The 27,985-nt window shown below is 42.0% G+C and overlaps 1 protein-coding gene across 1 annotated transcript in view; it reads right to left on the bottom strand.

Annotated features, from left to right (window-relative positions):
• Positions 1-3,191: 3,191 nt before the first annotated feature.
• Positions 3,192-27,985, bottom strand: part of LOC129842111 (NACHT, LRR and PYD domains-containing protein 12-like) — a 109,542-nt gene continuing 84,748 nt past the window's right edge. The window contains exons 4-14 of the mRNA XM_055910506.1: positions 20,536-20,620; positions 20,176-20,404; positions 18,001-19,792; positions 17,547-17,720; positions 15,022-15,195; positions 9,864-10,037; positions 7,908-8,081; positions 5,618-5,791; positions 4,562-4,735; positions 4,151-4,197; positions 3,192-3,752 (exon numbers count right to left, since the gene is read on the bottom strand). Of these exons, the coding sequence (XP_055766481.1) occupies positions 3,226-3,752; positions 4,151-4,197; positions 4,562-4,735; positions 5,618-5,791; positions 7,908-8,081; positions 9,864-10,037; positions 15,022-15,195; positions 17,547-17,720; positions 18,001-19,792; positions 20,176-20,404; positions 20,536-20,620 (3,724 nt within the window). The 3' untranslated portion in view covers positions 3,192-3,225. The remainder of the gene's footprint in view (positions 3,753-4,150; positions 4,198-4,561; positions 4,736-5,617; positions 5,792-7,907; positions 8,082-9,863; positions 10,038-15,021; positions 15,196-17,546; positions 17,721-18,000; positions 19,793-20,175; positions 20,405-20,535; positions 20,621-27,985) is intronic.

The raw sequence follows: 27,985 nt of genomic DNA, 5'->3' as shown, positions 1-27,985 counted from the left end.
ATTAAGACGATAAAACAACATTATTTTCCACAGACAATTTTGACTTTGCAGCTGGCATATCTAGAGGAAATCACACAGGACTGCCTCCAGGTCAAGATTCATGACAAACGTCAACCTGCGACTGACAGAGGAAATGTGAAATCAATAACAAAAATGTTTTCACAATTAACATGCTTTTTCTTGTTTCAAGTATGTTTTATTATGAAAAGTACAATATATCCTTGTATACTTGTATAACTATGGAGCGTATGTCCATATATAATTGTACAATTCGTTTTTATAACATAAAAGACGTACAACAAATGATCACATTGTTATTTTAACAGTGTTATTGTAAGAGTTTAAATGTTTAAACAGAGGATCCATCTAAAACAGTATAAAACAAGTGCAGTATGTTCTGAGAATGTGACTTTAACGTCAACTCATAACGTCACACTATAACTTCATGGGAGTCTTGTGGAAAGACTGCGTGTTGTTTTGGGTGGATTGAGTGACTTCTTCATCAACAGAATATTCCTGTAATATTTTCACCTCTGTGTTTGTGGGACCACTTAGCGCTGGAATAAGGTGTCTGTTTGTTCCCAATCAGAAATGATGGTCCTCATTCCTCCTGGGTCAAGGATCTCACAAATATAGGAAGACGCGTATGTGTGTGTGTGTGTGTTTGAGAGAGTGTGTGTGTGTGTCCAGTATTTGTGTGCACAGTGTGTGTGTGTGTGTGTCCAGAGTGTGTGTGTGTGTCCAGTATTTGTGTGCACAGTGTGTGTGTGTGTCCAGAGTGTGTGTGTGTGTCCAGTATTTGTGTGCCCAGTGTGTGTCCAGAGTGTGTGTGTGTCCAGAGTGTGTGTGTGTGTCCAGTATTTGTGTGCCCAGTGTGTGTCCAGAGTGTGTGTGTGTGTCCAGAGTGTGTGTGTGTGTCCAGTATTTGTGTGCTCAGTGTGTGTCCAGAGTGTGTGTGGGTGTCCAGAGTGTGTGTGTGTGTGTGTCCAGTGTGTGTGTGTGTCCAGTGTGTGTGTGTGTGTCCAGTATTTGTGTGCCCAGTGTGTGTGTGCCCAATGTGTGTCCAGTGTGAGTGTGTGTGTGTGTCCTGTGTGTGTGTCCAGTGTGTGTCCAGTGAGTGTGTCTGTGTTTGTGTCTAGTGTGTGTGTGTGTGTCTATGTCCTGTGTGTGTGTGTGTGTGTGTGTGTGTGTGTCCAGTGTGTGTGTGTGTGTGTGTGTGTGTCCAGTGTGTGTGTGTGTCCAGTGTGTGTGTGTGTGTGTGTCCAGTGTAAGTGTGTGTGTGTGTGTGTGTGTGTGTGTCCAGTGTAAGTGTGTGTGTGTGTGTGTCCAGTGTAAGTGTGTGTTTTTCCAGTGTGTCCGTCCAGTGTGTGTTTTTGTGTGTGTGTGTGTCCAGTGTGTCCGTCCAGTGTGTGTGTGTGTTTGTGTGTGTGTCCGTCCAGTGTATTTGTCCTGTGTCCTGTGTGTGTGTGTGTGTCCGTGTGTGTGTCCGTGTGTGTGTGTGTCCTGTGTGTGTGTCCAGTGTTTGTATGTCCAGTGTGTGTCCAGAGTGTGTGTGTGTGTCCAGAGTGTGTGTGTGTGTCCAGTGTGTGTGTGTGTGCAGTGTGTGTGTGTGTGTCCAGTATTTGTGTGCCCAGTGTGTGTCCAGAGTGTGTGTGTGTGTCCAGAGTGTGTGTGTGTGTCCAGTGTGTGTGTGTGTGTCCAGTATTTGTGTGCCCAGTGTGTGTCCAGTGTGTGTGTGCCCAATGTGTGTCCAGTGTGAATGTGTGTGTGTGTCCAGTGTGTGTGTGTGTGTGTGTGCAGTGTGTGTGTGTGTGTGTGTGTGTCCAGTATTTGTGTGCCCAGTGTGTGTCCAGTGTGTGTGTGCCCAATGTGTGTCCAGTGAGTGTGTGTGTGTTTATGTCCTGTGTGTGTGTGTGTGTGTGTGTGTGTGTGTGTCCAGTGTGTGTGTGTGTGTGTGTGTGTGTGTGTGTGTGTGTGTGTCCAGTGTAAGTGTGTGTGTGTGTGTGTCCAGTGTAAGTGTGTGTGTGTGTGTGTGTGTGTGTGTGTGTGTGTGTGTGTGTGTGTGTGTGTGTGTGTGTGTGTGTGTGTGTGTGTGTTTTTCCAGTGTGTCCGTCCAGTGTGTGTTTTTGTGTGTGTGTGTGTGTCCAGTGTGTCCGTCCAGTGTGTGTGTGTGTTTGTGTGTGTGTCCGTCCAGTGTATTTGTCCTGTGTCCTGTGTGTGTGTGTGTCCGTGTGTGTGTCCGTGTGTGTGTGTTTGTGTCCAGTGTGTGTGTGTGTCCTGAGTGTGTCTGTCCAGTGTTTGTATGTCCAGTGTGTGTGTGTGTGTGTATGTGTGTGTATGTACAGTGTGTGTCCAGTGTGTGTTTGTGTGTGTGTGTGTGTGTGTGTGTGTGTGTCCAGTGTGTCCATCCAGTGTGTGTGTGTGTGTGTGTGTGTGTTTGTGTGTGTGTCCGTTCAGTGTATTTGTCCTGTATGGGTATTTGTCCTGTATGTGTGTGTGTCCTGTGTGTGTGTGTGTGTGTCCTGTGTGTGTGTGTGTCCTGTGTGTGTGTGTCTGTGTGTCCAGTGTGTGTGTGTTTGTGTGTGTGTCCGTTCAGTGTATTTGTCCTGTATGTGTGTGTGTCCTGTGTCTGTTTGTCCAGTGTGTGTGTGTCTGTGTGTCCAGTGTGTCCAGTGTGTGTGTGTGTGTCTGTGTGTGTGTGTGTCTGTGTGTCCAGTGTGTGTGTGTCTGTGTGTCCAGTGTGTGTGCCTGTCTGTGTGTCCAGTGTGTGTCCAGTGTGTGTCCAGTGTGTGTGTGTCCAGTGTGTGTGTGTCCAGTGTGTGTGTGTCCAGTGTGTGTGTGTCCAGTGTGCGTGTGTGCGTGTGTCAAGTGTGTGTCTGTGTGTCCAGTATGTGTGTGTGTGTGTGTGTGTGTGTCCGTCCAGTGTGTCTTTGTGTGTCCAGTGTGTCCGTCCAGTGTATTTGTCCTGTATGTGTGTGTCCTGTGTCTGTGTGTCTGTGTTTGTCTGTGTGTCCAGTGTGTGTGTCTGTGTGTCCAGTGTGTGTGTCTGTGTTCCCAGTGTGTGTTTGTGTCTATGTGTCCAGTATGTGTGTGTGTGTGTGTGTGTTCAGTGTGTGTTTGTGTCCCGTGTCTGTCCAGTGTTTGTGTGCGTGAATCTCCGTCCAATGTGTGTATGTGTGTGTGTGTGTGTGTGTGTGTGTGTGTGTGTGTGTGTGTGTCAGGTTATTATTTCAGGGACACTGAGGAGTCATAATCAACCCCAAACCCTGGATAGAGGGGCTCAGTGAATGTGGAGGTGAATGTGATCAGGTGGGTCAGTGTGTCAGAGGAGGCTCTATAGAAGGACAGAGTGCCGGCTGGCCAGTCCAGATACACTCCTACTCTGTGGGAGCTGGAGGGGAGGACGTCTATGGTAGTGGGATTTTTATTGTGCCAGGCAGCGTAACTGTCTTCAGAGCAGTCCAGACTCCAGGACTTGTCATTGCATCCAAGACAACAGTCATCACCCCTTCCTCTCCTGCTGATTCCTTTATATGTCACTCCTATACCAGCCATTCTCCCACTCCACTCAACCTCCCAGTAACAGCGCCCAGTCAGACCCTCTCTACACAGCACCTGTCCACGGCCCTCAAATCTCTCTGGGTGATCAGAATACGGCTGCTTCTCTCTCCTCCATGTCACCTTTCTGTTCTCCTCAGACAGAGAGAGGTTTCTGTTTACTGTGTTTGGGTCCAGTGTGAGATCACAGACATCTGATGGATGAAACCAGACACAATATTAGAAATCATCATCATTCACATTAGAATGTTAACTCACTTTTCACTAATTAATTTAATGTAGATGTTTCTAGGTATCAAAAGGAGAAGTTAAGGTAACTTGAGACTTGTTGAATGATCATATGTTATATTGTATGGTAAAATAAAACACACTTATTCACATTAATTACACACACACACACACACCTCACACACACACACACACACACACACTATCAAATCAACTCTTTGTAAACGTTGGTGTTCCTGATTTCTGCTTCTGTAGAACTACAGCTGATATTTAATATGACCAAGTAAGTAATGATGGTGGTCTTTGACTTAACTTGAATTAAGACTTATTCTTAGTCATATTCTTCACAGCAGTCAACACTCACATTTTCTAAGCCCAGGTTTCATTCTGTTCTCTCCACCATGTTCCACACTGTAGCGGTAAGCAGAAGAACAGACAGTCATTGAGGGATACACCTGAACTCACTCACTCACACACACACACACACACTGGACAGACTGGACACCTGCACGGACACACACTCACGCACACACACACACACACACACACACACTGGACACACACACAGGACACAGACACACTCACACACAGGACACACACACACTCACACACATTGATACACACACACACACACACACAAACACACATACACTGACACACACACACACACACTCAGCATATAACTTTGTCCAAGTGGTGGTTAGAATGTTTGTCTTAACTAGCCTGATAAGTCAAACATGTCTGATATGAACATTGACATAAACCCTCTACATACTTGAGTTTCTCCAGTCTGCAGTGTGGATCCTCCAGTCCAGCAGAGAGCAGTCTGACTCCTGAGTCTCCTGGGTGATTGTAGCTCAGGTCCAGCTCTCTCAGGTGTGAGGGGTTTGACTCCAGAGCTGAGACCAGAGAAGCACAGCCTTCCTCTGTGACTAGACAGCCTGACAGCCTGCAATGAGTCAAATCATATTAAAATCACACTGCTAATCTGTGGTCGTGAAAATAGTGGCAGTATATTTTTTCAACATTTTCAGATACATCAGTGTCCTGAAACCTGCCATATCTACTCATAAATTAATGTTTCATTATTAGAAATGACAAAATATCAAAGTATTGCTTGTAGAGAGAAAAATATATAGTACAAATATTTGAGTAGACTGACCAGACCAGTTTAAAACGCAGTATCAGTCAAAAGACAGACAGTGAGGTATCAGATTTTGATTCTTATGAGTAAACAGTCCACACCATATCTATTTTGACAGTGAAGCTAACATTTTAAATGTGGCTCTATACTCCAACATTTTGGATTTCAGATCAAATGTTTCATATGAGGTGACAGTATATAATGTCACCTTTTATTTGAGGATATTTTAATATATATCTGTTTCACCATTTAGAAATAAAAGCACTTTATGTATCTAGTCCCCCCATTTGAAGAAGTCATAATTATTCTGACCAATTCTCTCATAGTGTATTAAAGTAGTCAAAAGTATAGTATTTGGTCCCATTTCTTTGAACACAATGACTACATCAAGCCTGTGACTGCCATGATTAAGAAAGACCATGAGTGAATAATAATGAGTGAGAGAGTTACAGAGGCTACAACAAAACATGCTAACCTCTCACCATTAACCTCAAATAAAAGGTGACTTTCTGTACTGTCACCTAATATGAAACATATACAAAATACAACATGCTGGAGGACAGCACCAAATGTAAAACTGTAAGCTTCACTGTCCAAACACATATGGTGTGGACTATGTGTGTCTGGTAAACACATGTGGATCTGGTGAACAGTTATCACTTGTTGACCAACTACAGGAATACTGACCTCAGAGTCTCCAGTTTACAGTGGGGATTCCCCAGTCCAGCAGAGAGCAGCTTCACTCCTGAATCCTTCAGGTCATTTTTACTCAAGTCCAGCTCTCTCAGGTGTGAGGGGTTTGACCTCAGAGCTGAGACCAGAGATGCCCAGCCTTCCTCTGTGACTAGACAGCCTGACAGCCTGCAAAGAGTTAAATCATATTAAAATCACACTGCTATTCTTTGGTTGAGAAAATAGTGGCAGTATATTTTTTCAAACTGTTCAGATATATCAGTGTCCTGAAACCTGCCATATCTATTCAGAAATTAATGTTTCATTATTAGAAATAACAAAATATCAAAGTATTGCTTGTAGAGAGAAAAATGTATAGTACAAATATTTGAGTAGACTGACCAGACCAGATTAAAAAGCAGTATCAGTCAAAAGACAGACAGTGAGGTATCAGATTTAGATTGTATTGAGTAAACAGTCCACACCATATCTATTTTGACAGTGAAGCTAACATTTTAAACGTGGCTCTATAATCCAACATTTAGGATTTGAGATCAAATGTTTCATATGAGGTGACAGTATATAATGTCACCTTTTATTTTAGGATATTTTAATACATATCTGTTTCACATTTTTGAAAAATATTAAATATATTCGGACAAATTCACAAATATTGTAATAAAGTAGTCAAAAGTATACTACTTGGTTGTAAACTGGTTGGTTGCATTTGCAGTTTGTTTTGGTTGTGTTTTGGTTGTTTTGCCCAATAGTAACTGAATGGTGGATGATGACTGGAGTAATTGTCTTTCTATGTGAGTAGATAAGATGTTTCTAAACAATAATAAATTAATCCTGATGATGCCAGAATTAACACAAATCATAAAATAATCATGAAAAATGATGAATGAGAAAGTTACAGAGGCTACAACAAAACATGCTAACCTCTCACCATTAACAATAACAGAGGATACAACAAAACATGCTAACCTCTCACCATTACCAATAACAGAGGCTACAACAAAACATGCTAACCTCTCACCATTACCAATAACAGAGGCTACAACAAAACATACTAACCTCTCACCATTACCAATAACAGAGGCTACACCAAACCATGCTAACCTCTCACCATTACCAATAACAGAGACTACAACAAAACATGCTAACCTCTCACCATTACCAATAACAGAGGCTACAACAAAACATGCTAACCTCTCACCATTACCAATAACAGAGACTACAATAAAACATGCTAACCTCTCACCATTACCAATAACAGAGACTACAACAAAACATGCTAACCTCTCACCATTACCAATAACAGAGGATACAACAAAACATACTAACCTCTCACCATTACCAATAACAGAGACTACAACAAAACATGCTAACCTCTCACCGTTACCAATAACAGAGGCTACAACAAAACATGCTAACCTCTCACCATTACCAATAACAGAGGCTACAATAAAACATGCTAACCTCTCACCATTACCAATAACAGAGACTACAACAAAACATGCTAACCTCTCACCATTACCAATAACAGAGGATACAACAAAACATGCTAACCTCTCACCATTACCAATAACAGAGGCTACAACAAAACATGCTAACATCTCACCATTACCAATAACAGAGACTACAACAAAACATGCTAACCTCTCACCATTACCAATAACAGAGGGGGTCTGATATTTGTGCCACTAACTTTCTCATTCATCATTATTCAGGATTCATTCCTGATTATTCATAATCATGGTAGCATCCACATGAATGTAGAAGTGTTCAGAAACATCTTCTATTCTTACTGACAATACAAGTGAAGTGACTCCAAAATGACAGGACATTATTCACCATTCAGTTTCTATCAGGAAAAACATCATCCAAAACACAACCAAAACAAACTGTAAATGAATTCAACAAGTTTGTAGAAACACAAGATTGATGTAATCACTGGAGGCATGGAATATGGGACCACATACTAAACTTATGACAACTTTATTACACTATAAGTGAATTTGTTTAGACTTCTTCAAATGGGGGGACTAGAGACATATAGCAATTTCATTTCTAAACGGTAAATTATATATGCATGAATAACATTAAATAAAAGGTGACATTCTGGACTGTTGCCTAATATGAAACATTCTATCTCAAATCCAAAATGCTGGAGCATAGCACCAAATTTAAAACTGTAAGCTTCACTGTCCAAACACATATGGTGTGGACTATGTGTGTCTGGTAAACACATGTGGATCTGGTGAACAGTTACCACTTGTTGACCATCTACAGGAATACTGACCTTAGAGTCTCCAGTTTACAGTGGGGATTCCCCAGTCCAGCAGAGAGCAGCTTCACTCCTGAATCCTTCAGGTCATTGTTACTCAGATCCAGCTCTCTCAGGTGTGAGGGGTTTGAACTGAGAACTGAGGCCAACACTTTACAGGATGTGTCTGTGAGTTTACAGCCAGCGAGTCTGCCAACACAGAAGAAATACAATGACAGACAGGTTGTATTAAAATGTTACGCTTAGCTTTCCCTGCTTACACTGTAACCTGTGCACAAATAATGTGTTGGGTTTGACCTCAGAGCTGAGACCAGAGAAGCAGCCTTCCTCTGTGACTAGACAGCCTGACAAAGATAACATCATAAAAAATTACACTGCTATTCTTTGGTGGTGAGTAATTTTCTTTCTAAAGTGAGTAGATAACATGTTTCTAAACACTACTTAATTAATCCTGATGATGCCGTGATTAAGAAAAATCATGAATGAATCATGAAAAAAAAAATGAGTGAGAAAATTACAGAGGCTACAACAAAACATGCTAACCTCTCACCATTACCAATAACAGAGGATACAACAAAACATGCTAACCTCTCACCATTACCAATAACAGAGGCTACAACAAAACATGCTAACCTCTCACCATTACCAATAACAGAGGATACAACAAAACATGCTAACCTCTCACCATTACCAATAACAGAGGCTACAATAAAACATGCTAACCGCTCACCATTACCAATAACAGAGGCTACAACAAAAAATGCTAACCTCTCACCATTACCAATAACAGAGGCTACAACAAAACATACTAACCTCTCACCATTACCAATAACAGAGGCTACAATAAAACAGGCTAACCTCTCACCATTACCAATAACAGAGGCTACAACAAAACATACTAGCCTCTCACCATTACCAATAACAGAGACTACAACAAAACATGCTAACCTCTCACCATTACCAATAACAGAGACTACAACAAAACATGCTAACCTCTCACCATTACCACTAACAGAGGATACAACAAAACATGCTAACCTCTCACCATTACCAATAACAGAGGCTACCACAAAACATGTTAACCTCTCACCATTACCAATAACAGAGGCTACAACAAAACATACTAACCTCTCACCATTACCAATAGCAGAGGCTACAACAAAACATACTAACTTCTCACCATTACCAATAGCAGAGGCTACAACAAAACATGCTAACCTCTCACCATTACCACTAACAGAGGCTACAACAAAACATGCTAACCTCTGACCAATACCACTAACAGAGGATACAACAAAACATACTAACCTCTCACCATTACCAATAGCAGAGGCTACAACAAAACATGCTAACCTCTCACCATTACTAATAACAGAGGCTACAACAAAACATACTAACCTCTCACCATTACCAATAGCAGAGGCTACTAAAAACATGCTAACCTCTCACCATTACCAATAACAAAGACTACAACAAAACATACTAACCTCTCACCATTACCAATAGCAGAGGCTACAACAAAACATGCTAACCTCTCACCATTACCAATAACAGAGGCTACAACAAAACATGCTAACCTCTCACCATTACCAATAACAGAGACTACAACAAAACATGCTAACCTCTCACCATTACCAATAACAGAGGCTACAACAAAACATGCTAACCTCTCACCATTACCAATAACAGAGGCTACAACAAAACATACTAACCTCTCACCATTACCAATAACAGAGGCTACAACAAAACCTACTAACCTCTCACCATTAACCTCAAATAAAAGGTGACATTCTGTACTGTCACCTAATATGAAACATTCTATCTCAAATCCAAAATGCTGGAGCATAGCATCAAATTTAAACTGTAAGCTTCACTGTCCAAACACATATGGTGTGGACTATGTGTGTCTGGTAAACACATGTGGATCTGGTGAACAGTTGTCACTTGTTGACCATCTACAGGAATACTGACCTTAGAGTCTCCAGTTTACAGTGGGGATTCTCCAGTCCAGCAGAGAGCAGCTTCACTCCTGAATCCTTCAGGTCATTGTTACTCAGATCCAGCTCTCTCAGGTGTGAGGGGTTTGACCTCAGAGCTGAGACCAGAGAAGCACAGCCTTCCTCTGTGACTCCACAGCCTGACAGCCTGCAAAGAGTAAAATGATATTAAAATCACACTGCTATTCTTTGGTTGTGAAAATAGTGGCATTATATTTTATTAACATTTTCAGATATATCAGTGTCCTGAAACCTGCCATATCTATTCATAAATTAATGTATCATTATTATAAATGATCAAAATATTGCTTGTAGAGAGAAAAATGTATAGTACAAATATTTGAGTAGTGTAACGTTCGTCTGGTGGTGTAAGAACGGACCAAGGCGCAGCGGGTGTTGAATACATAATGAATTTATTAGACACGACGAACACTGACACGAACTATACTTGAATATTTACAAAATAACAAACAACGTAGACTGACCTGAACATGCAAACTACATATAACGAAGCACGCATGAACAGGAAAGAACGAACGAGACAGTACCGTGTGGTGCAATAAACACAGACACAGCGACAATCACCCACAAACAAACAGTGAGAACAACCTACCTTAATATGACTCTCAATCAGAGGAAACGCCAAACACCTGCCTCTAATTGAGAGCCATACCAGGCAACCCATTAACCCAACATAGAAAACACATAACATAGACTACCCACCCAAACTCACGCCCTGACCAATTAAACACATACCAAACAACAGAAAACAGGTCAGGAACGTGACAAGTAGACTGACCAGACCAGTTTAAAAAGCAGTATCAGTCAAAAGACAGACAGTGAGGTATCAGATTTAGATTGTATTGAGTAAACAGTCCACATCATATCTATTTTGACAGTGAAGCTAACATTTTAAATGTGGCTCTATACTCCAAAATTTTAGATTTCAGATCAAATGTTTCATATGAGGTGACAGTATATAATGTCACCTTTTATTTGAGGGTATTTTCATAAATATCTGTTTCACCATTTAGAAATGAAAGCACTTTATGTATCTAGTCCCCCCATACTTTGATAATTTGAAGAAGTCACAAGTATTCTGACACATTCACTTATAGTGTATTCAAGTAGTCAAAAGTTGAGTATTCGGTTGTAAACTGAGTGTTTACATTTGCAGTTTGTTTTGGTTGTGTTTTGCCCAATAGAAACTCAATGGTGGATGATGTCTGAAGTAATTTTCTATCTAAGTGAGTAGATAACATGTTTCTAAACACTACTAAATTAATCCTGATGATGTCATGATTAAGAAAACTCCTGAATTAACCATGGACAATTATGAGTGAGAAAGTTACAGAGACTACAACAAAACATACTAACCTCTCACCATTACCAATAACAGAGACTACAACAAAACATGCTAACCTCTCACCATTACCAATAACAGAGGCTACAACAAAACATGCGAACCTCTCACCATTACCAATAACAGAGGCTACAACAAAACATGCTAACCTCTCACCATTACCAATAATAGAGGCTACAACAAAACATGCTATCTCTCACCATTACCCATAACAGAGGCTACAACAAAACATGCTAACCTCTCACCATTACCAATAACAGAGGCTACAACAAAACATGCGAACCTCTCACCATTACCAATAACAGAGGCTACAACAAAACATGCTAACCTCTCACCATTACCAATAACAGAGGCTACAACAAAACATGTTAACCTCTCACCATTACCAATAACAGAGGCTACAACAAAACATGCTAACCTCTCACCATTACCAATAACAGAGACTACAACAAAACATGCTAACCTCTCACCATTACCAATAACAGAGGCTACAACAAAACATACTAACCTCTCACCATTACCAATAACAGAGACTACAACAAAACATGCTAACCTCTCACCATTACCAATAACAGAGACTACAACAAAACATGTTAACCTCTCACCATTACCAATAACAGAGGAGGTTAGCATTTTTTCAGATCTTTGTGCCTCTATAACTTTGTTATTTATCATTATTCCAGATTCATTCATGATTATTCATAATCATGGTAGCATCCACATGAACGTAGAAGTGTTCAGAAACATCTTCTATTCTTACTGACAATACCAGTGAAGTGACTCCAAAATGACAGGACATTATTCACCATTTAGTTTCTTTTAGGAAAAACATAATCCAAAACACAACCAAAACAAACTGCAAATGAATTCAACTAGTTAGTAGAATCACAAGCTTGATGTAATCACTGCAGGCATGGAATATGGGACCAAATACTAAACGTATGACTAAATTAATTTGTCCAAATAATTAACACTTCTTCAAATGGGAGAACTAAACTCAGCAAGAAAAGAAATGTCCTCTCACTGTCATCTGTGTTTATTTTCAACAAACTTAACATGTGTAAATATCTGTATGACCATAACAAGATTCAACAACTGAGACAAAAACTAAACAGGTTCCACAGACATGTGACTAACAGAAAAGGAATAATGTGTCCCTGAACAGGGGGGGGTCAAAATCAAAAGTAACAGTCAGTATCTGGTGTGGCCACCAGCTGCATAAGTACTGCAGTGCATCTCCTCCTCACGGACTGCACCAGATTAGCCAGTTCTTGCTCTGAGATGTTACCCCAATCTTCCACCAAAGCACCAGCAAGTTCCCAAACATTTTTGCGGGGAATGGACCTAGCCCTCACCCTCCGATCCAACAGTTCCCAGATGTGCTCAATGGGATTGAGTTCCGGGCTCTTCGCTGGTCATGGCAGAATGCTGACATTCCTGTCTTGCAGGAAATCACGCACAGAACGAGCAGTATGGCTGGTGGCATTGTCATGCTGGAGGGTCATGTCAGGATGAGCCTACAGGAAGGGTACCACATGAGGGAGGAGGATGTCTTCCCTGTAACGCACAGCGTTGAGATTGCCTGCAATGACAATAAGCTCAGTCTGATGATGCTGTGACACACCGCCCCAGACCATGACGGACCCTCCACCTCCAAATCGATCCCGCTCCAGAGTACAGGCCTCAGTGTAACGCTCATTCCTTCGACGATAAACGCGAATCCAACCATCACCCCTGGTGAGACAAAACCGTGACTCGTCAGTGAAGAGCGCTTTTTGCCAGTCCTGTCTGGTCCAGCGATGGTGGGTTTGTGCCTATAGGCGACGTTGTTGCCAGTGATGTCTGGTGAGGACCTGCCTTACAACAGGCCTACAATCCCTCAGTCCAGCCTCTCTCAGCCTATTGCAAACAGTCTGAGCACTGATGTAGCGATTGTGCGTTCCTGGTGTAACTCGGGCAGTTGTTGTTGCCATCCTGTACCTGTCCCGCAGGTGTGATGTTCGGATGTACCGATCCTGCGCAGGTGTTGTTACACGTGGTCTGCCACTGCGAGGATGATCAGCTGTCCGTCCTGTCTCCTTATAGCGCTGTCTTAGGCGTCTCACAGTACAAACATTGCAATTTCTTGCCCTGGCCACATCTGCAGTCCTCATACCTCCTTGCAGCATGCCTAAGGCAAGTTCACGCAGATGACCAGGGACCCTGGGCATCTTTCTTTTGGTGTTTTTCAGAGTCAGTAGAAAGTCCTCTTTAGTGTCCTACGTTTTCATAACTATGACCTTCATTGACTAAGCTGTTAGTGTCTAAACTACCGTTCCACAGGTGCATGTTCATTCATTGTTTATGGTTCATTGAACAAGCATGGGAAACAGTGTTGAAATCCTTTACAAAGAAGATCTGTAAAGTTATTTGGATTTTTATGAATTATCTTTGAAAGACAGGGTCCTGAAAAAGGGATGTTTCTTTTTTTGATGAGTTAAGATACTTAAAGTGCTTTCATATCTAAACGGTAAAATATATATGTATGAATACCTTTAAATAAAAGGTGACATTCTGTACTGTCGCCCAATATGAAACATTCTATCTCAAATCCAAAACGCTGGAGCATAGCACCAAATTTAAAACTATAAGCTTCACTGTCCAAATACATATATAACCACATAACCAAATACATAACCAAATTCAACCTAGCTAATTTCCGATTTATACGAAATTGTTTGACTCCAGAGGTAGCAAAACTGTACTTCAAATCTATGATACTCCCCCACTTAACATACTGCTTGACTAGTTGGGCCCAAGCTTGCTGTACAACATTAAGACCTATTCAGTCTGTCTACAAACAGGCTCTCAAAGTGCTTGATAGGAAGCCCAATAGCCATCATCACTGTTACATCCTCAGAAAGCATGAGCTCCTGAGTTGGGAAAATCTTGTGCAATACACCGACGCATGTCTTGTATTCAAGATCCTAAATGGCCTGGCTCCCCCTCCACTCAGTATTTTTGTTAAACAGAAAACCCAAACATATGGCAGCAGATCCACAAGGTCTGCTATGAGAGGTGACTGTATAGTTCCCTTAAGGAGACCTTTAGTAAATCCTTTTTCTCTGTGAGAGCTTCCCATGTCTGGAATACACTGCCATCAGACACACATAACTGCACCACATATCACCCTTTCACAAAAGGCTTGAAGACATGGCTAAAGGTCAATCAGATTTGTGAACATGGTCCCTAGCTGTGTGTTGCCGCTTTCCATGTTGTCTGAGGTGTGGAAACACTTTGTTGCTTTTATGAATTTTGTCTTGCTGCTTTTTGTTCTATGTTGCTCTGTCTGTATGCTACATCTTGCTTGTTCTATGTTGCTATGTCTGTATGCTACGTCTTGCTTGTTCTATGTTGCTCTGTCTGTATGCTACATCTTGCTTGTTCTATGTTGCTCTGTCTGTATGCTACATCTTGCTTGTTCTATGTTGCTCTGTCTGTATGCTACATCTTGCTTGTCCGATGTTGCTATGTCTTGCTTGTCCTATGTTGCTATTGTCTATATTCCAATTGTTTTTAATAACCTGCCCAGGGACTGCAGTAGAAAATTAGCCGGCTGGCTAAAACCGGCACTTTTACTGAAACGTTGATTAATGTGCACTGTCCTTGTAAAAATAAAATAAACTCAACTCAACAACAACAACATATGGTGTGGACTATGTGTGTCTGGTAAACACATGTGGATCTGGTGAACAGTTATCACTTGTTGACCAACTACAGGAATACTGACCTCAGAGTCTCCAGTTTACAGTGGGGATTCCCCAGTCCAGCAGAGAGCAGCTTCACTCCTGAATCCTTCAGGTCATTGTTACTCAGATCCAGCTCTCTCAGGTGTGAGGGGTTTGAACTGAGAACTGAGGCCAACACTTTACAGGATGTGTCTGTGAGTTTACAGCCAGTGAGTCTGCCAACACAGAAGAAATACAATGACAAACAGGTTGTATTAAAATGTTACGCTTAGCTTTCCCTCTTTACGCTGTAACCTGTGCACAAATAATATGTTGGGTTTGACCTCAGAGCTGAGACCAGAGAAGCACAGCCTTCCTCTGTGACTAGACAGCCTGACAGCCTGCAAAGAGTCAAATCATATTAAAATCACACTGCTCTTCTTTGGTATTGAAAATAGTGGCAGTATATTTTTTCAAAATGTTCAGATACATCAGTGTCCTGAAACCTGCCATATCTATTCATAAATGAATGTATCATTATTAGAAATGACAAATTATCAAAGTATTGCTTGTAGATAGAAACATGTATTGTACAAATATTTGAGTAGACTGACCAGACCAGTTTAAAAAGCAGTATCAGTCAAAAGACAGACAGTGAGGTATCAGATTTAGATTGTATTGAGTATACAGTCCACACCATATCTATTTTGACAGTGAAGCTAACATTTTAAATGTGACTCTATACTCCAACATTTTGAATTTCAGATCAAATTTTTCATATGAGGTGACAGTATATAATGTCACCTTTATTTGAGGGTATTTTAATACATATCTGTTTCAACATTTAGAAAAATAAAAGTATTTTATGTATCTAGTCCCCCTGTTTGAAGAAGTCATAAGTATTCTGACCAATTCACTTATAGTGTATTAAAGTAGTCAAAAGTTTAGTATTTGGTCTAATATTCCTCGAATGCAATGACTACATCAAGCCTGTGACTCAAACTCGTTGATTGACTTTGCAGTTTGTTTTGGGTTATGTTTTGCCCAATATTAAAATGGTGGATGATGACTGGAGTAATTTTCTGTCTAATTGAGTAGATAACATGTTTCTAAACACTATTAAATGTATTCTGAAGATGCCATAAACAATACTAAATTAATCCTGATTATGCCTTGATTATTATTCATGACTCATTCATGATTTTTCTTAATGAGTGAGAACATTACAGAGGCTACAACAAAACATGCTAACCTCTCACTATTACCAATAACAGAGACTACAACAAAACATGCTAACCTCTCACTATTACCAATAACAGAGACTACAACAAAACATGCTAACCTCTCACCATTACCAATAACAGAGACTACAACAAAACATGCTAACCTCTCACCATTACCAATAACAGAGGATACAACAAAACATGCTAACCTCTCACCATTACCAATAACAGAGGCTACAACAAAACATGCTAACCTCTCACCATTACCAATAACAGAGGCTACAACAAAACATGCTAACCTCTCACCATTACCAATAACAGAGACTACAACAAAACATGCTAACCTCTCACCATTACCAATAACAGAGACTACAACAAAACATGCTAACCTCTCACCATTACCAATAACAGAGACTACAACAAAACATGCTAACCTCTCACTATTACCAATAACAGAGACTACAACAAAACATGCTAACCTCTCACTATTACCAATAACAGAGACTACAACAAAACATGCTAACCTCTCACCATTACCAATAACAGAGACTACAACAAAACATGCTAACCTCTCACCATTACCAATAACAGAGGATACAACAAAACATGCTAACCTCTCACCATTACCAATAACAGAGGCTACAACAAAACATGCTAACCTCTCACCATTACCAATAACAGAGGCTACAACAAAACATGCTAACCTCTCACCATTACCAATAACAGAGACTACAACAAAACATGCTAACCTCTCACCATTACCAATAACAGAGACTACAACAAAACATGCTAACCTCTCACCATTACCAATAACAGAGACTACAACAAAACATGCTAACCTCTCACCATTACCAATAACAGAGGATACAACAAAACATGCTAACCTCTCACCATTACCAATAACAGAGGATACAACAAAACATGCTAACCTCTCACCATTACCAATAACAGAGACTACAACAAAACATGCTAACCTCTCACCATTACCAATAACAGAGGCTACAACAAAACATGCTAACCTCTCACCATTACCAATAACAGAGGCTACAACAAAACATACTAACCTCTCACCATTACCAATAACAGAGACTACAACAAAACATACTAACCTCTCACCATTACCAATAACAGAGGCTACAACAAAACATGCTAACCTCTCACCATTACCAATAACAGGGGTGTTTAGCATTTATTCTGATCTTTGTGCCTCTATAACTTTGTTATTCATCATTATTCATTATTGTAAATGTAAAACTGTAAGCTTCACTGTCCAAACACATATGTTGGGGACTATGTGTGTCTGGTAAACACATGTGGATCTGGTGAACAGTTATCACTTGTTGACCAACTACAGGAATACTGACCTTAGAGTCTCCAGTTTACAGTGGGGATTCCCCAGTCCAGCAGAGAGCAGCTTCACTCCTGAATCCTTCAGGTCATTGTTACTCAGGTCCAGCTCTCTCAGGTGTGAGGGGTTTGACCTCAGAGCTGAGACCAGAGAAGCACAGCCTTCCTCTGTGACTCCACAGCCTGACAGCCTGACAAAGAGATCATCATGACTTCATAAACACACTGTTAATTTAACACCAGTAGTGTAGAAGGACAATGTCAGATGCATTTGGTTAATTCTCTCAAACAACATATAGATTAATCTTCCACCTCCTTGAATTGTATGGTCATTGTGTTATACCAATGTGAACACCAATGCACTGATTCAGTAAGTTTTTCAAATTAATATCATATTAAAATACATATCTTTCTCTAAACTGAATATGTATTCCTGATGATTAGTTCTGATATGTCATTTTATTTACTCACAGAGCAGCTCTGGAGGCTTTGACCACTGGCAGCAGCCTCAGAAGACCTTCCTCTGATCTGGAGTATTTCTTCAGGTCAAACACATCCGGCTCCTTTTCTGAAGTCAGCAACACAAAGACCAGAGCTGACCACTGTGCAGGTGACAAGTTGGGTTTTGAGAGACTTCCTGAGTTCAGGTAACTTTGGATCTCCTCCACTAGAGAATGGTCATTCAGTTCATTCAGACAGTGGAACAGATTGATGCTCCTCTCTGGAGAGGGATTCTTCCTGATCTTCTCCTTGATGTACTTGACTGTTTCTTCATGGCTCTGTGAGCTGCTTCTTGTCTTTGTCAGGAGACCTTGTAAGTGCTTCTGATTGGACTCCAGTGAGAGGCCCAGAAGGAACCGGAGGAAAAGGTCCAGGTTTCCCGTCTCACTTTGTAAGGCTTTATCCACAGCACTCTTGTAGAAAATAATTTCAGGATTGTCTTTGAACAGCAAAGAAAAGATACTGGATATTGATTGAGGTTCGGCCATTAGATTCTCATTGTTGTTGATGAATGAGAGGAACACATATACAGCAGCCAGAAACTCCTGAATGCTCAGATGAAGAAAGCAGAACACCTTGACCTGGTACAGCCCACACTCCTCTTTAAAGAGCTGTGTGCACAATCCTGAGTACACTGAGGCGTCATTGACATCAATGCCAGCCTCTTTCAGGTCTTCTTCATAGAAAATCAGATTGCCCTTCACAAGCTGTTGAAAAGCCAGTTTTCCCAGTGACAGAATGCTCTCTTTATTCCAGTGTGGACCTGTCTCTTCTTTCCCAAGATACTTTTCATTCTTCTGTTTGGTATGAAACACCACAAGGTGTGTGTACATCTCAGTCAGAGTTTTGGGCATCTCTTCTCTCTTATGTTTCAGCATGTGTTCAAGGACTGTTGCAGAAATCCAACAGAAGACTGGAATGTGGCACATGATGTGGAGGCTCCTTGATTTCTTTATGTGTGAGATGATTCTGCTGGCCAGGTCCTCATCACTGAATCTCTTCCTGAAGTACTCCTCCTTCTGTGGGTCACTGAACCCTCGTACCTCTGTCACCTGGTCAACACACCCTGAAGGGATCTTATTGGCTGCTGCAGGTCGGGTAGTTATCCAAAGGAGAGCAGAGGGAAGCAGATTTCCTTTGATGAGATTTGTCAGCAGAATATCCACTGAGGTTGACTCTGTGACGTCCCAACAGATCTTGTTCTTCTGGAAGTCTAGGGGCAGTCGGCACTCATCCAGACCATCAAAGATGAACAGAACTTTGTATTTGTCGTAGTTGGAGATTCTTGATTGTTTGGTTTCCATTGAGAAGTGATTGAGAAGTTCAATGAAAGTGTGTTTATCCTCTTTCATCAAATTCAGCTCCCGAAAAGGGAATGAAAATACAAATTGGACATCCTGATTTGCTTTTCCTTCAGCCCAGTCCAGAATGAACTTCTGCACAGAGACTGTTTTTCCAATGCCAGCAACTCCCTTTGTCAGCACAGTTCTGATAAGTTTGTCTTGTCCAGTTAAGGGTTTGAAGATGTCGTTACATTTGATTGCAGTCTCTGGTCTTGCTTGTTTCCTGGTTGTTGTCTCAATCTGTCTCAGCTCATGTTCATTATTGATCTCTCCTGTTCCACCCTCTGTGATGTAGAGCTCTGTGTAGATCTTATTGAGAAGTGTTGGGTTTCCTTGTTTAGCGATCCCCTCAAATACACATTGAAACTTCTTCTTTAGATTAGATTTGAGTTCACGTTGGCAAATCACAGCAAGTTCATCTGAATCTAGAAACAACACAGAGGATATTAATATTACGTCTGTTTTAATGCCTACAGTATTGTAGGACTTTTACTAAAGTTTTAAATTATAATAATTTATTCTCTTAACTGACTGTATAAATGTGTAAATGTTTTCATAATGTATTACAGACTGGTGTGACTGATTATAATATTATTGGTATTATTGATGGTATTATTAATGTTGTCTCTCTCTCTCTAAATTAATCAACACAACACATCCCTGCTGCTACTTGATGAGGTCACTAGGTGTTGTGTTCAGGCTGTTACAATATCATTGAGTTACACAGCTACTTTAGCTGTACTTTAGCTACAGCTTTTAAATGTTATAAAACAGCATTCAACATGAGGCAGACAGATCTTACATTTCTCCAGTGTGTCAGCAAGCTCCTTCTGGTTCATTTTCCTCAGGATGTGCAGTGTGATCTTCAGAGCCCCCTCTCTGGCACTGCTCTCCTGCTTCTCATCGTCAGCATCCACCACTTCCTTATCCTGCTTCTGACTCTCAAAGCCTTCTGGGAGTTCTGGACTAAGAATCCTCTTGAACATCTTCAGCTCGTTCTTCACGAATGTCATAATCTTCTCTTCAAGCAACTGAAATAAATTAAGTAAATAAGTTAAGCCAGAGACTAAATGTTTTCTCCCTTTAACACATTAATGAATGATTGACAGATCAACTTTTCTTGAGGTAAACAAAAACAAATGTACATAACAGGACCACATACACTGAATATGGAGGCCAGGTCTGTTTGATGACTCTGGGAAGACTGACCACTGAGAATCTCTGACTCTGATCTCTCCTGTTGGTTTCTGTGGACAAAACATGAGATTACATCTCCTCATCCAGGGAGTACACACACACACACACACACACACACACACACACACACACACACACACACACACACACACACACACACACACACACACACACACACACACAGACACACACACACAGACACACACACACACACACACACACACACACACACACACGGAGGGAATGTTGTGTTTGATTATTATTGTTTTAGGACTATGAAATGAACAAAAATAATTAGCCTATGGATTATGAAAACAACAAAAATAATTGGGAAAATGGGAGAGGAGAAATGACTAGGGACAGTGTTGTTTAACTCACTGACCATGACCCATGAGTTCTTCTTACCTTTGTTCAGTAGAAAAGTTTCCCTCTCTAAACGTTATAGGTAGATTCATAGACAGGTCACTCTTCATGGACACACAGCTGGGTACAGGGGAGGCTGGTCTCACCTGCTTGATTGGACTTCAACACAACAGAGACAAACATTACATCTCTCATCTACTCTGAGCTCAGATGGGGAAACATAAGAAAAGTTTTATTCCAAAACGCTATAAATCCATTTTCAGAAATGTTGGTAAATGAGCTTTAGTTTCTTAAAGACATTTTGAAAGAGATTGGTGTTTTTTCACTATCTAATCATGGCATGGGGTTGTTCAATGACAGACATGTATTTGTTTAAAATCTATCACTTGATGTTTTCATTTCAGAGACAAATAATCATGTTTTTTTGCAAAATGCTATATATCTGCCTCACTCTCAGAGAAATCAGTAGTACTGCTAGGTTTTACACAGTAATATTATATATCTGCCTCACTCTCAGAGAAATCAGTAGTACTGCTAGGTTTTACACAGTCAAATCTAACGAAGAACTACATTTTTTAATGAAGAACTGTACAAATGATGTCAATATTAAATATTTAAAATAATTATTAAATACAGTAATATGAGATCTGACATTTTAGTCATTTATCATATGTTTTTATCAATGGTCTGGTTTCCCAAAAGCATTTTAAGGCCAAGTTCATCATTAACATCTTCATAGGAACATTGTTAAATCTCTGAAATGTTTAATTAAACCATTGTTTAATGGTTTACTATTGTAAAGTGGTTGTTCCACTAGATATCATAAGGTGAATGCACCAATTTGTAAGTCGCTCTGGATAAGAGCGTCTGCTAAATGACTTAAATGTAAATGTAAATGTAAAATTGTTATTAACGTGGCACTTGAAAATGTTCGTAATCTAACACCTGCCTCAGACCACTAGAACAGCTGAGTAATCTAACACCTGCCTCAGACCACTAGAACAGCTGAGTAATCTAACACCTGCCTCAGACCACTAGAACAGCTGAGTAATCTAACACCTGCCTCAGACCACTAGAACAGCTGAGTAATCTAACACCTGCCTCAGACCACTAGAACAGCTGAGTAATCTAACACCTGCCTCAGACCACTAGAACAGCTGAGTAATCTACCACCTGCCTCAGACCACTAGAACAGCTGAGTAATCTAACACCTGCTTCAGACCACTAGAACCGCTGAGTAATCTAACACCTGCCTCAGACCACTAGAACAGCTAAGTAATCTACCACCTGCCCCAGACCACTAGAACAGCTGAGTAATCTAACACCTGCTTCAGACCACTAGAACCGATGAGTAATCTAACACCTGCCTCAGACCTCTAGAACAGCTGAGTAATCTACCACCTGCCTCAGACCACTAGAACAGCTGAGTAATCTAACACCTGCTTCAGACCACTAGAACCGCTGAGTAATCTAACACCTGCTTCAGACCACGAGAACCGCTGAGTAATCTAACACCTGCCTCAGACCACTAGAACAGCTGAGTAATCTAACACCTGCTTCAGACCACTAGAACCGCTGAGTAATCTAACACCTGCCTCAGACCACTAGAACAGCTGAGTAATCTAACACCTGCCTCAGACCACTAGAACAGCTGAGTAATCTAACACCTGCCTCAGACCACTAGAACAGCTGAGTAATCTAACACCTGCCTCAGACCACTAGAACAGCTGAGTAATCTAACACCTGCCTCAGACCACTAGAACAGCTGAGTAATCTAACACCTGCCTCAGACCACTAGAACAGCTGAGTAATCTACCACCTGCCTCAGACCACTAGAACAGCTGAGTAATCTAACACCTGCTTCAGACCACTAGAACCGCTGAGTAATCTAACACCTGCCTCAGACCACTAGAACAGCTAAGTAATCTACCACCTGCCTTAGACCACTAGAACAGCTGAGTAATCTACCACCTCCCTCAGACCACTAGAACAGCTGAGTAATCTACCACCTGCCTTAGACCACTAGAACAGCTGAGTAATCTACCACCTGCCTTAGACCACTAGAACAGCTGAGTAATCTACCACCTGCCTCAGACCACTAGAACAGCTGAGTAATCTTTCACCTGCCTTAGACCACTAGAACAGCTGAGTAATCTAACACCTGCCTTAGACCACTAGAACAGCTGAGTAATCTACCACCTGCCTCAGACCACTAGAACAGCTGAGTAATCTACCACCTGCCTCAGACCACTAGAACATCTGAGTAATCTAACACCTGCTTCAGACCACTTGAACCGCTGAGTAATCTAACACCTGCTTCAGACCACGAGAACCGCTGAGTAATCTAACACCTGCCTCAGACCACTAGAACAGCTGAGTAATCTAACACCTGCTTCAGACCACTAGAACCGCTGAGTAATCTAACAACTGCCTCAGACCACTAGAACAGCTGAGTAATCTAACACCTGCCTCAGACCACTAGAACAGCTGAGTAATCTAACACCTGCCTCAGACCACTAGAACAGCTGAGTAATCTAACACCTGCCTCAGACCACTAGAACAGCTGAGTAATCTAACACCTGCCTCAGACCACTAGAACAGCTGAGTAATCTAACACCTGCCTCAGACCACTAGAACAGCTGAGTAATCTAACACCTGCCTCAGACCACTAGAACAGCTGAGTAATCTACCACCTGCCTTAGACCACTAGAACAGCTGAGTAATCTACCACCTGCCTCAGACCACTAGAACAGCTGAGTAATCTACCACCTGCCTTAGACCACTAGAACAGCTGAGTAATCTACCACCTGCCTTAGACCACTAGAACAGCTGAGTAATCTAACACCTGCCTTAGACCACTAGAACAGCTGAGTAATCTAGCACCTGTCTCAGACCACTAGAACAGCTGAGTAATCTAACACCTGCCTCAGACCACTAGAACAGCTGAGTAATCTAACACCTGCCACAGACCACTAGAACAGCTGAGTAATTTACCACCTGCCTCAGACCACTAGAACAGCTGAGTAATCTAACACCTGTCTCAGACCACTAGAACAGCTGAGTATTGTAACACCTCCCTCAGACCACTAGAACAGCTGAGTAATCTAACACCTGCCTCAGACCACTAGAACAGCTGAGTAATCTAACACCTGCCTCAGACCACTAGAACAGCTGAGTAATCTACCACCTGCCTCAGACCACTAGAACATCTGAGTAATCTAATACCTGCTTCAGACCACTAGAACCGCTGAGGAATCTAACACCTGCTTCAGACCACGAGAACCGCTGAGTAATCTAACACCTGCCTCAGACCACTAGAACAGCTGAGTAATCTAACACCTGCCTCAGACCACTAGAACAGCTGAGTAATCTAACACCTGCCTCAGACCACTAGAACAGCTGAGTAATCTAACACCTGCCTCAGACCACTAGAACAGCTGAGTAATCTAACACCTGCCTCAGACCACTAGAACAGCTGAGTAATCTAACACCTGCCTCAGACCACTAGAACAGCTGAGTAATCTAACACCTGCCTCAGACCACTAGAACAGCTGAGTAATCTAACACCTGCCTCAGACCACTAGAACAGCTGAGTAATCTAACACCTGCCTCAGACCACTAGAACAGCTGAGTAATCTAACACCTGCCTCAGACCACTAGAACAGCTGAGTAATCTAACACCTGCCTCAGACCACTAGAACAGCTGAGTAATCTAACACCTGCCTCAGACCACTAGAACAGCTGAGTAATCTACCACCTGCCTCAGACCACTAGAACAGCTGAGTAATCTAACACCTGCTTCAGACCACTAGAACCGCTGAGTAATCTAACACCTGCCTCAGACCACTAGAACAGCTAAGTAATCTACCACCTGCCCCAGACCACTAGAACAGCTGAGTAATCTAACACCTGCTTCAGACCACTAGAACCGATGAGTAATCTAACACCTGCCTCAGACCTCTAGAACAGCTGAGTAATCTACCACCTGCCTCAGACCACTAGAACAGCTGAGTAATCTAACACCTGCTTCAGACCACTAGAACCGCTGAGTAATCTAACACCTGCTTCAGACCACGAGAACCGCTGAGTAATCTAACACCTGCCTCAGACCACTAGAACAGCTGAGTAATCTAACACCTGCTTCAGACCACTAGAACCGCTGAGTAATCTAACACCTGCCTCAGACCACTAGAACAGCTGAGTAATCTAACACCTGCCTCAGACCACTAGAACAGCTGAGTAATCTAACACCTGCCTCAGACCACTAGAACAGCTGAGTAATCTAACACCTGCCTCAGACCACTAGAACAGCTGAGTAATCTAACACCTGCCTCAGACCACTAGAACAGCTGAGTAATCTAACACCTGCCTCAGACCACTAGAACAGCTGAGTAATCTACCACCTGCCTCAGACCACTAGAACAGCTGAGTAATCTAACACCTGCTTCAGACCACTAGAACCGCTGAGTAATCTAACACCTGCCTCAGACCACTAGAACAGCTAAGTAATCTACCACCTGCCTTAGACCACTAGAACAGCTGAGTAATCTACCACCTCCCTCAGACCACTAGAACAGCTGAGTAATCTACCACCTGCCTTAGACCACTAGAACAGCTGAGTAATCTACCACCTGCCTTAGACCACTAGAACAGCTGAGTAATCTACCACCTGCCTCAGACCACTAGAACAGCTGAGTAATCTAACACCTGCCTTAGACCACTAGAACAGCTGAGTAATCTAACACCTGCCTTAGACCACTAGAACAGCTGAGTAATCTACCACCTGCCTCAGACCACTAGAACAGCTGAGTAATCTACCACCTGCCTCAGACCACTAGAACATCTGAGTAATCTAACACCTGCTTCAGACCACTTGAACCGCTGAGTAATCTAACACCTGCTTCAGACCACGAGAACCGCTGAGTAATCTAACACCTGCCTCAGACCACTAGAACAGCTGAGTAATCTAACACCTGCTTCAGACCACTAGAACCGCTGAGTAATCTAACAACTGCCTCAGACCACTAGAACAGCTGAGTAATCTAACACCTGCCTCAGACCACTAGAACAGCTGAGTAATCTAACACCTGCCTCAGACCACTAGAACAGCTGAGTAATCTAACACCTGCCTCAGACCACTAGAACAGCTGAGTAATCTAACACCTGCCTCAGACCACTAGAACAGCTGAGTAATCTAACACCTGCCTCAGACCACTAGAACAGCTGAGTAATCTAACACCTGCCTCAGACCACTAGAACAGCTGAGTAATCTACCACCTGCCTTAGACCACTAGAACAGCTGAGTAATCTACCACCTGCCTCAGACCACTAGAACAGCTGAGTAATCTACCACCTGCCTTAGACCACTAGAACAGCTGAGTAATCTACCACCTGCCTTAGACCACTAGAACAGCTGAGTAATCTAACACCTGCCTTAGACCACTAGAACAGCTGAGTAATCTAGCACCTGTCTCAGACCACTAGAACAGCTGAGTAATCTAACACCTGCCTCAGACCACTAGAACAGCTGAGTAATCTAACACCTGCCACAGACCACTAGAACAGCTGAGTAATTTACCACCTGCCTCAGACCACTAGAACAGCTGAGTAATCTAACACCTGTCTCAGACCACTAGAACAGCTGAGTATTGTAACACCTCCCTCAGACCACTAGAACAGCTGAGTAATCTAACACCTGCCTCAGACCACTAGAACAGCTGAGTAATCTAACACCTGCCTCAGACCACTAGAACAGCTGAGTAATCTACCACCTGCCTCAGACCACTAGAACATCTGAGTAATCTAATACCTGCTTCAGACCACTAGAACCGCTGAGGAATCTAACACCTGCTTCAGACCACGAGAACCGCTGAGTAATCTAACACCTGCCTCAGACCACTAGAACAGCTGAGTAATCTAACACCTGCCTCAGACCACTAGAACAGCTGAGTAATCTAACACCTGCCTCAGACCACTAGAACAGCTGAGTAATCTAACACCTGCCTCAGACCACTAGAACAGCTGAGTAATCTAACACCTGCCTCAGACCACTAGAACAGCTGAGTAATCTAACACCTGCCTCAGACCACTAGAACAGCTGAGTAATCTAACACCTGCCTCAGACCACTAGAACAGCTGAGTAATCTAACACCTGCCTCAGACCACTAGAACAGCTGAGTAATCTAACACCTGCCTCAGACCACTAGAACAGCTGAGTAATCTAACACCTGCCTCAGACCACTAGAACAGCTGAGTAATCTAACACCTGCCTCAGACCACTAGAACAGCTGAGTAATCTAACACCTGCCTCAGACCACTAGAACAGCTGAGTAATCTACCACCTGCCTCAGACCACTAGAACAGCTGAGTAATCTAACACCTGCTTCAGACCACTAGAACCGCTGAGTAATCTAACAACTCCCTCAGACCACTAGAACAGCTAAGTAATCTACCACCTGCCCCAGACCACTAGAACAGCTGAGTAATCTAACACCTGCTTCAGACCACTAGAACCGATGAGTAATCTAACACCTGCCTCAGACCTCTAGAACAGCTGAGTAATCTACCACCTGCCTCAGACCACTAGAACAGCTGAGTAATCTAACACCTGCTTCAGACCACTAGAACCGCTGAGTAATCTAACACCTGCCTCAGACCACTAGAACCGCTGAGTAATCTAACACCTGCCTCAGACCACTAGAACAGCTGAGTAATCTAACACCTGCCTCAGACCACTAGAACAGCTGAGTAATCTAACACCTGCCTCAGACCACTAGAACAGCTGAGTAATCTAACACCTGCCTCAGACCACTAGAACAGCTGAGTAATCTAACACCTGCCTCAGACCACTACAACAGCTGAGTAATCTACCACCTGCCTCAGACCACTAGAACAGCTGAGTAATCTAACACCTGTCTCAGACCACTAGAACAGCTGAGTAATCTAACACCTGCCTTAGACCACTAGAACAGCTGAGTAATCTAGCACCTGTCTCAGACCACTAGAACAGCTGAGTAATCTAACACCTGCCTCAGACCACTAGAACAGCTGAG

Source organism: Salvelinus fontinalis, unplaced genomic scaffold, assembly GCF_029448725.1.
Source record: "Salvelinus fontinalis isolate EN_2023a unplaced genomic scaffold, ASM2944872v1 scaffold_0013, whole genome shotgun sequence".
NCBI lineage: Eukaryota > Metazoa > Chordata > Actinopteri > Salmoniformes > Salmonidae > Salvelinus > Salvelinus fontinalis.
Note: the sequence above shows the minus strand (reverse complement) of the source record. Positions and strands in the feature narration are given on the sequence as shown.